Source organism: Patagioenas fasciata, chromosome 12 (genome assembly GCF_037038585.1).
Source record: "Patagioenas fasciata isolate bPatFas1 chromosome 12, bPatFas1.hap1, whole genome shotgun sequence".
Taxonomy (NCBI): domain Eukaryota; kingdom Metazoa; phylum Chordata; class Aves; order Columbiformes; family Columbidae; genus Patagioenas; species Patagioenas fasciata.
In genome coordinates, this window is record NC_092531.1 from 10,927,972 (window position 1) to 10,941,762 (window position 13,791).

Genomic DNA, 13,791 nt, shown 5'->3' on the forward strand with positions numbered 1-13,791 from the left:
AGGACAATTGCACTTGTAGGTACAGAGGTTCTGGTTTGCAGCTTATGCAGTAAGAACTGTTACTACCTAAAGTCACTGAAAGGCAGCTGAATGTGCTAAAACTGTTTCACAGCAATTTGAAGTGATCCAGGTGTTTCAAAGTTTAATTACGGTAAGCAGGATAGCACCCTTGCTTCCCACCAAAACATCCTTTAAGCTTCAGCAAAACTGTGTTTCAAGCCAAATTCAGTGATAGCATAATTACTTCAGTGTCACCAGAATGACAACTGTTTGGCACAAAGACAAGTGGTCCATAGTATTTAAGTCAATGGAAAAAACTAACAGGTAGCACAAACATCTACATGTGCGTACATAAACAGCCAGCTCCATATACTTTCACTAATATTAAGTGTTATTTATTCTCAGATGCTTGCTCACAGGGTCATAACACGCAGTTCATTTGGATATAACGAAAAATTATTTCACCCATTCATCTGATCTTGGTGATGGACGAAGCCAGTTGCCAGAGAACCACTGGCACTCAGCAAGGCTTCTACAAATACTTTCCTCACAAGTGTCTCAGATATGAAGAAAACATTCTTCAGAAGAGCTTAACATCTTTTATTCTCCAAACCTGCATGGCTTTGATTTCCATCATCTGGTCCACGTTACATTACAGCAGAGAATCTTCAACCAGACCTCAAACAATGCTGATTTGCTTCACTTAACCCAGGTTGACAGCAACACAAAAGTACTTTTACAACCATAACTTGTTTGTGTAGCTGAATATTCATTACTGCTTTTCTTGAAAAATAATAATTTTTTAAAAATTACCAAGAACCTAAGTCTGAGAGAACAGTAATTCCGTATCCATTGAGAATCTGCTTCCACCCTTGAAGCCGTTTATTTAGAAACAAGACTTGATATTTACGCTATTAAAACTTCCGTACAATTTGCATGGCTGAAGTTGGCCAGTATATTGCTGAAATACACAGGAAGAATTGGGAGATGCAGTTTTTTAAGTTTACATTAAATAAGAGAGAACTATAGTAAACTGAAGTCTTACATGTGAACTTACCTCCTTGTGAGCCTTGCCTGTATAAAATATGTAAGGAACATGATCTCTTTCAAGGATAAAGATTTCAAAAACAATGGTATTTTAAAATACGAAAATGTGTTATTTCAGCACAGTTATTCTCAATGTCTGTGTTTTAACCCAAAAGCATTGGGATTTAATGAGAAAAAACATGCATGTGGTTTAAATTAGCCACTTTGATAAACATTCCTACAAGTAGACAGCAAAAGACAATTCCAGTAGCAGTAGAGAATTGCCACATTTTTGAACAGCATCAACTTTCTCATGTCATTTTTCAAGCGACAGCAGAGCAAAAGTTGTCACTTTTTAGTTTTCATTTTGATATAAAGACATGGCCCTACTTTCTTTAAAGGAGGTGCAGAAATATATTGTGTGGTCACTACAGGAAAAGCACCTGAGGACAGTTACGCCTTCCAGCATGCTGGACTCAGGATGTCCAAGGCACAAATAAGACGACTGCAAAAAGTCCACGCAATGTAACTCCAGGGTTCCTCAAGCTCAACTGACTGACTCCTTTTGTAGCGTTTCACATACTTGTAAGATCTGAAGCAGAACAGAACACTTAGAAAATTTTAGTATTAGAATTTTCATCCAAGATGCTCTGCATGCCATTTTGAAACCTTCCTTTCTGCTAATTAAAAAAAAAAAAATACAACCAGTATATTATGACTAAGACAAATGAAAAATGCCATCACAGCATGAACAGGTTTCTTGTCAGTCAAGTTTTCTGTCTGTTCTTAGAGTTAAGCCATAAGGAGTAGCAGTAACAGTACAGAATGTGTCTTCTAGGGCAAGTCATGCCTGAGAAACAAACTAAGTGCAATGTTATGCAATCTTTCCCAGCATCATTTAAAAATAACTTCTGGAATTTATTTTATCTTCTAGAATAGTATTAGTATGCTAATTAGCCACCAAGTACTCCAAACAGGCTTGATCATGGGATTCAGTAGGACCTTCTTTAAAAGTGTTTAACTGGACTATGTGTAAATCTACATGATAGAAAGCTACCAAAGCATTTGGAAGAGTACATAAAATAAGAAAACTAGCACCAGCATAATGGTCCAGGGGACAAATCTACCATTTCAACTTGTCCCAAGTATTTCCAACGGATCCATGCTGGAGTTCATTTCAGAAGCCCGGCTGCAGACCATTCCACTGATTCCACAGAAGAGCTCTGCTTCAGGTATGAACACAAGCAGAATCCAGCTGTCTACTTACATAGGAAAAACATTAAAATGGATTTTCTCACATTCATATAAATGCATTTCAGAAACAATAAGGTACTACAATCTCCTTTATTATTTTAAAAACAGTTTTATTCTGTATATTTAGAAACGTGTAATTTTAATAACTGCAGAGAAAAAAAAATCAGCCACACCTGAATAGCTAATAACTCATTAACAGAATGCAGTGGTATATTATCTAAACAGTAGTAGTGCCATTGTGCCGTAATAAATCGTCTATTAGTAAAAAAATACATTTCAGGGCACATAGTACAGCATCCTTATGACAAATTACAGTAGGGATACTTTTCAAGAATTTAATCAAAGTAGAGAATTCCGAGTTATATTCTTTAAATGCAGCACTTAAAAAGGTAACAACTTTGTGCATTTTTAAAAAATGTCCTTGTTCATATATTGTAGAAATGCTGCTTTATTGCTGCAGATGTCAAAGTTCAAGGCTCAAAAGGTATGAGAATACAAAGATATCCTTAAGAAACTTTGTTTGTTATTATATATATTTATATATATAAAAAGGTAAAGCTTATAAAAGTTAATTTACAAACCAAGAACAAAAGTGGTATGCACGCATTATATACAAGCAGTCTATAACATCTATAAATTTTCAAATGCATAGCAGAAAACATACCATCATTTTCTTCTGGTTCTCTTCTGGCTGATGAACACAAACAATATTCATTCTCTAAACCAAGCTCACAAGTTTTTTTTTGTGTGTGGGTTCCCCCCCTCCTTCCCCAGTCTCCCATGATATATTATCTAGGTAAGCACAAAAGCCATACAAACTTAATACAGAGAACTATGAGAGCTAAGACTATTAAAAACATGAGGGTAAGGCATCCCTGCTGGTTAATAGGTCTGTAATAATGTGGTTAATTTACAAATCCACAGAGGCAACTGAACCATAGTCATCCCACATGCTTCTCCCCCACCCCCCATTCTCATGACAATGTTTCCATATACAGTAAGTAGATGTGTTTGCATTAGCCTCCCGGCAGAGGAAAACATCTAAACTGTGCTACCCCAAGTTGATTGTCATGTTACTGGACATGTACACCAAAAGTCATTTAAAAACTAGAGACCAAAATGTAGTCTTGTGAATTACAAACACACAATAGTAAAAATGCAGGTCAAATTCTGTGTTTTCATCAGTGGACTATGAATCGAATTCAGTTCCTCTGAATATAATTCCATTGGTACTTTTCAGATTTTAATTAATGAAATAGTAGTAGTGTCCTTAAAAAAGAAAAAAAAAAAAAAAAGAAACAAAACAAAAACCCCCACAAAAGAACAACCAACAAACCAAAGCATACAGAACCTGCAAAACCCCTACCTTGTTCCCACTGTACACTCCCTGCTCGTGGTATGTATTGTGACCATGGTTCAAAGAGTGTACTTGCTAAACTTTTGTTAGTTAAAGCAAGATGCTTAAACACTAAGATCCATTATCACTTATAGAACAGTTAATACTTGATAGAGTGGTTCAGTTTATATGTAAGGTCCATCTCAGTTTCACATTATTTACTCAGCTAACTTAATATTTAGAAGTGGTCAATTAGGACTGAGACACAGTTTGCTCCAACAAGATAGTTTGGATCCCCAGGAAGAGACTTGTTCTGCCAGGTTTTGGGGTCACCTGTGGGAGGAAAACACAATGCTGGTGTTTAGTATCCGCTGTCAAACAGTGCACATCTTGAAACAACCAAGCTTTTGGACAGGAGGTTTTAAGTTCTGAATCAACATCTGTTTGTTCATTGGTGCTTTGGGGTTTTTTTTCCTCCTCTTTATCCCTGCAGTTTATATGTTATCAAAAAAATATTAACCCTTTATTTTCATATAATGTAGGATAGATCAGTTATTCAAAAGAGATGCTGTGGCACTCAAGAACTGTTAAACGTAAGTCATTCTACTCTACAGCACCAACATAGTGCTTTCCACTTCAGAAGCATTAACAGTGAACCAGGTATTCACTGAGTCTTTCCAAAATTGCCAGAAAAAAATAAGATATTTCAACAGCAAATCTAGGTAGGATGCATTTGAAGTTTCTTGGAATAGTTCTCAACACAGATGAGCCACATCAGCAGTTGAAACTAAACACTATGATGCACTAGTGGTTTTATTTTCTGTCATGAAAATTACTGTAAACAGGATTGCAGTCATTTAGCAGCCACAACCAGTATACCTGTTTAAAAGCCTGAAATACAGACAATCTAAAAGGGATTCTAGTTAACTGGTACGTACTTAAAGATCTTTACAAAAGACTTATCTGCTTATGGTCAAAGGTTCTACATAACATTCTGTTAAGAGTGAAAGTCATCAGACAAAGGTTACATTCCATCTGCACAGTCTATCATCTTTTTCAAATGGAGAAAGTATTCTTCATTTACCCATCTAAAACCACCACTAAATGCTGCCACTATACACAAAGTGTCACCCCACTACGGCAGAAGAGTGAATAATGCACTGAAGTTCTCTTAAGCTTTCCAGATAAATGACATTAAATAACTTGTCGCACATTTCTCTAGGCAGATCTGTTGTGGCCAAGTCAGAGAACCCAGTCAGACTGCAAACACCCGAGACCTCTCTACTAAATGACACTGATGTAAATTCCACATAATTTTCTCGAAGAACTCATGAAAACAAAATGAAGTACACAATGCACTGAGTGATGGCAACATCTGATGTAAGGACAAATAGAAGTGGCCTGTGTATAGATAGCGAATGCAAACAAGTTTACTGCAACCAACCAGGACTACTTATTTTGGTTAATAAGCCAAATAACGCTGGAGGATTTTGTATTTTATAGATGCAAGGAATTCCATTCAAAACTCACAAAATCAAATACGTTAGGAGAAGGACAAGACAGGGCCCTTCTTGCACATGAGATAATGGCAGACTCTTTCCCAACCTTTCCAGCTAAATAGGATTATTAGACTGTGGCCAGTGCAACCTCTAGCTATTAAGGATGTTTCTCATACTTACATAAAATTGCTTTGGAAAAAAAACAACCTTCAGTATTTTTTACTAATACTTTCTAACAGGTGTGGCCATAAAAGGCAACTTTTCTCCCTGGTCAGTTTTAATACCAGAATCATTCAAGTTTTTGAAGTGATTTAACAGTAAAATACCATATATGAAGGCTTAAATGTAGCAGAAAGGATGTTAGTAAGTGCAAATGAATGTCACTTGCAGGACAGAACATGGAGACATTAAGAAAAGATGAGGTAGAGCAGACGACTGAAGAGAGAAGAAACCCAGAATTGTATGAACTGTTATTGTAAAGCCACCTCAAAAATCAGAGTCCCATAACCAACTAATTTAGAAAGAGAGAAAACAATTATTTATTTAAGACACAGTATGGTCTACTTACATATCATAAGACAGAATTGCCTAATTTTAAGGTTTGTCTCAAAAGAGCAATGTTATGATATACATCCCATTTCAGATTAACAGAATGTGGTGTTATATTTACAGTACAGAAAGTGTTAGGGTTTAAATACACACACTCTTGCTGTCACCCACACATGCACACACTCACATATCCCACTTCAGAAAGGGAGAGAAATGTCTCAGTAACCTCAGTTATTATTTAGATCATTTGAGTCCTCTCCCTTGACTTCAAGTAAGTTCATGAACAGGTGCTATTAGTTACAAAGGAAGTGTGTCATTTTTGTACATAGTTGTCATATCTTTTGGGACCCTATAACTTACGAGTCCATTTTTTAACACTGCCATGTATACACACATTGTTAAATAAATGCATGCAACACATGCATATAATAGCTTATAAAAAACTAAAAATTATTGCCATTAATACTTCTAGGTTATTGAATTCCCATCAAGGGGATTGATGCTTTCATCTTTCAAAGCATCAGTGCTTTGGTGTTGATGGTGATAGATACATTAGTGCCAGAAGATATGCATACATGGTGGCTTAAATGCTGTATACAGAAGAACATCGTTCAGTCATTACTTAGAGCGTACATACACATTAATGGTTTGAACCTTCCACCATCAATTTTGAAAGTAGCTGAATAAAACCTTAAGACTTTTTCCCCAGATGTGCAAACATTCCTTTTTAAAGCTCTGTAACCTCACAGCCATTTCATGAAATTGCTTGAAACTTGCCCAGAATTCTCAATTAGGCTCCTCACTGACAATTTCAGCCAATACATTCTCCCCCTCATCCCAGAAAGCCACAGTGAGGTAAAAATAAACAGGTAAATAAAATTGCAACCTAGTTGCAACTTTTACTATCAACCATAAACTTCTGGGTAAAAGGCGACAGAGGAGAAATAGGCAGAAGCAAGCAAGAAAAGTCTTGTGAAAATTCAGCTACATTAGAATGAATCGTAAATGCTTTTACTGAACACTATAATTTTCTTAAATGACCCAATTGTTAGCATCAACTTGCACACATGGAAACAGTTAACAAGCGTTAAATCATGAGTTATGAGCATGCAGATTGTTAAGATTTGCCAGAGTCCTATATGGTTAATTAAGCAACAGACAAACACCAGTTATGTTACAAAGGCCAATCAGAGGTACATAATCATTTCCTCTCCATTTTAGTGCGACTATCATTTCAAGTGTATTCAGCTGTAGCAGTCCTCAAGAAAGAAGACAGAATAGAAAAATACGATAATATTTAATAGACTAGAGATATTACTCTTTTTCTGCTATCATGGTTTTAGCTATGAATTTGCACCATGAGTAAATGTAAGAAAGACATTTGTAATGAAAGTGAAATGGGAGAGTTTGACACAAATACAATGATTGAGTTCTTTATATTACACAGCATCACCTTTAGCCAAATTAACTTAAATTATACGATAGCACCCAAAAGCCCCAAAAGGACAGAGGGAGGACAGCATACCCGACGAGGAGTCGGAGGATTTTAGAGCAAAAGACCAACCATCAGGGGTCATAGACGCACAGTGTGGCAGGCGCAGCTCCACTGGCTTCAGGAATTTTAGTCCATGAGGCCCACACATTACCAAGGGGCTAAGAAGTGTTTCACCTATAGTTGAGACAAAGAAAAACCTGCTAATGAGTTTTCTTGAAATAGGTTCAAAGTATTACATAATTACATTGCAGAGCTAGCCAGTAACTTAGTTTTGGAGAAACATACAAGTATTTTGACCTGTCAGTAAAGAACAGAACTTAGCAAGATTGTTTCTCATAGTCTCAAAGCACTCAAGTAACTTCTCAATAGAACATACTGCAATCTCAAAATGAAAGAGGATAAACAAAAAAGAAACAAATCCCCAAATCTGTAAGCAGCTTTCCTCACGCTTCTCTTTGTGCTACACCTGCAATGTTCTGCTTGTATGGATTTGTGGCACACCGGGCTCCTGAGCTGCTGAAGGATTTATTCTGCCCATGACCCTCATCCTAACAGTCAGAAAGATAAAGTACACAAACATATAGGTCAATTTTTACCTTAAACCTCCAAATATCAAAGTAAGATTATTTAACTGAGGAACACACTATGTTTGGTTTATGAAGATTCAAAGTAACTGCAGATTACAGGTAAGGCTTTACCTGCGAATTTATGAAATTAACTCCTCTAGTTTTTTGACTTGAGGAAACCAAGAACCTGACAGGTCAGAAAATGCACGTACACTGGATTAGTGGTATGAAAGAGAATTTTTATGAAAAAATTGTTTAACTAACAACTACTCAACCCTTACAAATCAGGAATAAATGTATGTTCATGTAAAAGTTTTTTTTTAAACTGTGAAGCTGTTTTCTGTAGAGAAATTGAAAAAAGTTAAAACCCTGAGTATTTTAAAATGTTAAAGTGTACATTTCAGATATTTAACTCAAGCTAAATTAGTTTAGATCACATGCTTTATAATTCTTTTGGTCCTAACTGTGAGATTAAGAAATATTTTTAATAACAACACGTAGAATAAATCTCTGCACTTTGTAAGAAATCTGCAATTCCAAAAATTCTTAAAAAGAAGAATTTAGAATCCTCCTCTGGTGTACTAGGTAAGTTTTAAATGAGCACTTCGGTCTGCAAACTAAATATTCTCAAGATATAATTCAAGGCTTCCCGCTTACTTGCAACTTTCAATATTAAGTAGAATATTGCTCTACTTTTACTACTTGTGAGATGTATACTCTGTATTTTCATACAGAAATATGTATTGAAGCACTTTAAGGTAATTTCATATTCTGCTTTGCTGAAAATAATTGTATTAAATAACAGAACAGGATACAGTGCCAGCTCTTACCTTTCTCTTTGTCCAAAGGTGGAAGTATACTGTTGTCTCTGCAGACTTTGAAATATATTTCTTGCTCTATTCCCTCTGGAATGGCTCCTTGTGGTATAATAATACTGACTCCAGTCTCTATGGAGCTCAATACACCACCATTGCTGTTAAAGACACCTCTCGCTGTGGCTACAACAGTGTGTCCGTCTTCTTCCTCCTCATCCTCGAGCGCTGAAGGGCTGAAAGACAGACAAAGCCCAGCAGTTTTATCAATGTTTTCTTCCTGAAAGTCAGTGGGACACCTTCCACTACCACTTCAGCAGGACACAGCCTACAGCAGGCTAGCACTGATTTTAGAAAAACATTACATGTGTCCCACACTTGATTGTGCAGAACAACTACAAAGAAAGTAGTTCTAGTTCTGCCACGAAAGAACATTTTCACACCAAAAAATCCCCAAAGCCCACAAACTCTGTAAGTGTTCAGAAAACAGTTAAAGCAAGCATTCAGACAGCTTGAATCTTGTGTTTTCAAATGCCTGCGTCTGGCATTATACAGAAAGAACTTGCCCCAGCCACCCACTTCAGCTTAGTTAAACTAAATGTAGTTAGCATCTGAAAGTTTGTTTTTCCTTCCAAAACTCTATTATGACTTTAATACCATAACGAGCAATATTTCTTATTCATGCCACACTGAACCCTTCTATTCAGATACACATTGAAAACAAAGCCTGTAAAAAAGAAAAAAAAGCCACGACAACAACAAAAACTCACAAAACAGAACACATTTGTTTTCCAGTTTGCAAGGGTATAACTAAAAAGAAACACATAATGTTATTGCATGGCTGATTTAAGATAATTTCTGAAGAATTTCGCTCAAAGAGTCAATAATTTCAAAATTTCTAGTAGTCTACAGAACTATACAGCATCAAAACATTTCTCAGTTGCTTAAGAACAAACAGGGTTCATTCTTCAATTACATTTCTGAGTTACTGAAATTTCAAGCAAGATTTCAAGCCTGGTTCATGCATTATTATTTTTAAATCAAACAGTAATAAAACTGTGTTCTGCAAATATTGAAAAAACATAAGTCAGCAAATAACTTAATATTGTTACACTATCTGTTGCTCTTGACATAGTTCTTAAAGCATATTAGGCAAGCATAAGCTGTTTTTAAGCAGTTATTTTGTCTCATAGTAAAGAGAACCCATACAGAAGCCCTAAAATGATTTTCTCTTTTTACAAGTATTTTTAAAATTTCCCTTACGCACACGTACCATGAGGTGTCTCCCTAAGGACACAGAGTGAATACAGTTTGGTGCAAAAGCTATCCTTAGTAATTAATTCCATCTTCTAGAAACAAATTGAGGACAAATAACTACTACCTACCACAAGACTTATAATTAATGAGAAATGGGAAATAAAAGCCATGCCACTTTCTAATAACAGGATGCAGGATGATACAGGAACGCAGGCCACACATTAAGTGTCCATCCAAATGCTCTTCAGTACCCCTTGGCAGAATTTTGGAGTCATAGTATCAACCTTTCAACTATAACATGAACAGGAATTGCAAGCACAGAAAAAAATCCACAACTAAACAACCCTCCCCCCCCCAAACACAAACCAACCAACAAAAATAACCCCCCAAAACCAAAACACAGCACTTTTTTCCACAGGTTTCAGAGCTGAACTCACAGATGTACTAAGAGGAAAAAGAAAGCAGTAGCTTACCTTACAGGAATGGCTTTAGGCACAGCATTAACATTATTTGGTTGATATTTAGGCTTGTCGACCTGTACAGCAAAGGTCTCCATCCCACTGTCAAACTCAGGAGGCTGTGATGAGCTGTGGGATTTCAAAATCGGTTGAGGAGAATTTGGAGATTTTGATGGCAACTCTGGTTTATGTTGAGTTTCATTTGGCAAGAGATTATGGTTGAATTTAGGACTTTCAAACTTGCGCTCAAAGGGCCTGGCAGCACTAGTGTAAGGTTTTGTTGTAAAGCGGTTGTAAGAAGGAGTGACTGTTTTCTGAATCTGTTCAGTTCCGTTAACAGGGCCTTTGTCAGGGAAGCTCTTCTGAGGATAAAAAGTAGACTGCACAGTGTCCTCTCTAGAGGATCTGAAAAGTGCTGGCTTATTCTGAGGTGGAGGAGGGTCAGACGCAGAGTTAACTGCAACACAGATAAGAATACCAGAACTTGTCAGCAATTGTCAGAAATTCCTAGTCACACACACTATGATATAAGAACACATCTTCGTCAACTCTTAATCTGCTATATAAACTATATATAGGTTCAGGCTTAGCTCTCTCAGATCATCGGTCCTATTATATTTTGTATGTTCAGGCAGGTTATCTGATGTTTCATTAAACAGATACATGAGATACAATGGTATGACCTTTCAACAAACAGGTTAGACTGATTTATACCATGACCAATTAAAAAAAAGAAGAAAACCAGTATTGAAATACTATCATGCACTCGCATGAACTGGAAAATTCAGTTGGACCAGAAATTCTCTCCATGCGAAAGTAAAACCAACTTCTTATTCTGGTTTAAGAAGCCTACAACTATAACACTCATGTCTAAAGAATTCTGGTCCAAAGAACAGAGAGGCACATTTTTAAGTACTGGAAGTTCTACGTCATCTTTGCTGAGACCACTACATATGGACAAGACAGTTTATAGCGACTATTAACACCTGGGTGCTACAGTTTCAGAGAGGATCACCAAATCTCTTCACAAAACTCAATCTCACTCAGTTGAGAACAACGTAGTTCCCAGCACAGACTTGCTGAAGCAACCACACGAGCACCTGACAAGTGACAGTGATAAACACATGAGACAGGGTGGCTTTCCAGCTGCTCACCTTCAGAAAGTGCAGGCTTGTGATGTGCTGGGAGAGACAGGACAGGACTATTAATGGACTGAGGTTGTGTGTACTGGACCGAGGGAGCAGGAGGAGGAGTTGTCACTTGAGAGATTGGCTCATAGCGTTTCTCACCCACAGGCCTATCCATTGATTCAGTATTGGTTGTTTTCCCCCTGTTGAAATAAAAAAGAAACCCAAACACTTGACTGTTCTGCTTCCTCAGGGCTCAAAGCTCCTGATTCACTGCTATTTTTTCTTCTATGATCACCTGATTTCCATCTCTTCCTATAAACACTAAAACACGATCTTCTTTAATATCCTGTCTCAAGTATAAAAACATTTATTGATAAGCACAAGAGATTAAGACAACATTGACTCTTTAGAAGAAGATTAGTAACACAAACCATGGCAAACAAAAGGCAGATGACATTTCAGGTGTATTTGCATAATTGCCTATGAGATCTTTGGTTTTCAATTTCACTGGGGGTAATTTCAATGAAAATTTGTTCTCTACTTAGCAAGTCATCAAAATAAGAATACGAATCCACTTTTTTGGGAGGTTTAGTGGGTTGTTTTTGAAAAGCGTAATTAGCCAACAGGACAATGGATTCTAGTACAACTCTTCTGAATACACCTAGTATTTGAACAATGCCATCTTCATTAGAAAGAAATGTAATCAGCTTAAGCTTCACTAGCTTTATGTGCATAGTGGAAGTAATTTTAAAATCTTATTTTTAAAACATTTTTCTTAAAATTAGAAATATTTCTCAATAAGTTTAATTCAGGAAGTGATTGATTTCACAAATACCTTTAATTTTGGACTACAATATATTATTGCACTTATGTGCAGAATTTGTGTTTAAAATTTTAAAGTGCACATAATGCCTGTGATGAAATGTAACAGCGAGAGGACACCTGAAAACATCCTCACATCAACAACAGTCTTACCACTTGATGTTCCTTTTCAAGTAGTCATAGCTAGTGTAAGAGCCAAGAAATCTAGGTGATGGCAAAGCAAACAGCAATAGAAGAATGAAAGAAAACAGTCATTCTATCTTGAGCATATTATTTCTTCACACTTTTAATGTTAGTCCTAGCAGTTCTCACATGACAAGGTTGTTGAAACAAAGATCACTACTTTTAATGATGGTGTTTCTGATAAAACCGTTACCATACGTACAGGTACAACAATCACCTACTACATTTAAGATTTTTTCAGTGAATTAGGACGTGGTCAAGATCTCAAATTGACAGATATTGAAAGAAAGAGTAAGATTAAACTAAGTCATTTGTTACAATCTTTATAAACAAAATTGTTCAAGATGTGGAAAAAGTGAAGAACATACAACATACAAATCCCATATTCTAACATTAATTTCTTCAGTCTTAACATAATGGAAGGATGATGGTTTAGTATTGCAGATCACGTACTGAGGATACATTCATAGCAAATGTTTCTACAGCACTATCAGCTCAGCCAGTTGCAGAGCCCACACCATAAAATGCTTTTGATTGTGTTCAAGATTTCCTAAAAGGATGTCTTAGAATAATCAATTATGAATCCTAGGACTGGCAGAAAACCATAAGTATACCAATGAGTTCCCCTTGATTTTTAACACTTATCTTGTTTATATGTTGCAAGAAAATATATTTTACATTAGGACAGCTTTCCCTCATCCCCTTCAGTTTCTCTATGCTCATGAACAAACAACAGGCAACAATTCCAGACAAAGTCTTACTGCTTCAGAGGAGTATGTTAGGAAACTAAGAAAAGGGCTGACTGACTTTCCAAAGTCTGCTTGATGACCACATGAGTGTGATATTCAGTGAGCTAACCAGGATCTCCTCATGAATATAACTCTAACACCAACGTTGCAAAACAAGAGATCATTTTTGATCTGCTGTATAAGCTTCTGTTCCCACTGATTTTATATTAAGCCTTTCACTCAACAATGGATGTTATTACTACACATTCACTGTCTTTGCTCCAGGTGTGTAGTAGCTGCTTTCTCAGAAAACCACCCACCTGAAATCGCTGCTTCCCAGAGGAGAACATTAACCAGGGGAGGACAGCACTGCAAAAGCCCAACGAGAAAACACCCCAAACCACACTCCACACCTAATCAGAACTGCTTGACACCTTTTTGAGGAACTAAAAAATGGGGAAAGATAGTACATTTTGACGGAGGAAGCAGAAGAGCTGTGACAACACCAACACAGACAGCAAAGTTGCACTTAATACGAAGCACATTCTTCTGTCACAAGCTCCTGACCAGGTGCCAGCCGTAATCTCGACCACATTGATCAGAGCCTGTGCACAATGAGACCAGTCAATAACAAAATCCTTGCTTTTAAGTTGTGAATGTACAAATCAAGTTCCTC

The 13,791-nt window shown here is 36.7% G+C and overlaps 1 protein-coding gene across 9 annotated transcripts in view; it reads right to left on the minus strand.

Moving 5' to 3' along the window:
• Nucleotides 1-2,369: 2,369 nt before the first annotated feature.
• The window catches only part of TJP1 (tight junction protein 1), a 187,877-nt gene continuing 176,455 nt past the window's right edge, over nucleotides 2,370-13,791 (minus strand). For 3 of the 9 annotated variants that reach the window (XM_071813850.1, XM_065847892.2, XM_071813851.1), the window contains 6 exons: nucleotides 12,358-12,408; nucleotides 11,407-11,582; nucleotides 10,268-10,709; nucleotides 8,556-8,773; nucleotides 7,190-7,333; nucleotides 2,370-3,949 (listed from right to left, as the gene is read on the minus strand). In XM_071813850.1, coding sequence (XP_071669951.1) covers nucleotides 3,855-3,949; nucleotides 7,190-7,333; nucleotides 8,556-8,773; nucleotides 10,268-10,709; nucleotides 11,407-11,582; nucleotides 12,358-12,408 — 1,126 coding nt within the window. In that variant the 3' untranslated portion in view covers nucleotides 2,370-3,854. Of the gene's footprint in view, nucleotides 3,950-7,189; nucleotides 7,334-8,555; nucleotides 8,774-10,267; nucleotides 10,710-11,406; nucleotides 11,583-11,623; nucleotides 11,729-12,357; nucleotides 12,409-13,791 lie in introns of those variants that run through there. The other 6 variants (XM_071813854.1, XM_071813849.1, XM_071813853.1 and 3 more) reach the window with 4 other exon arrangements.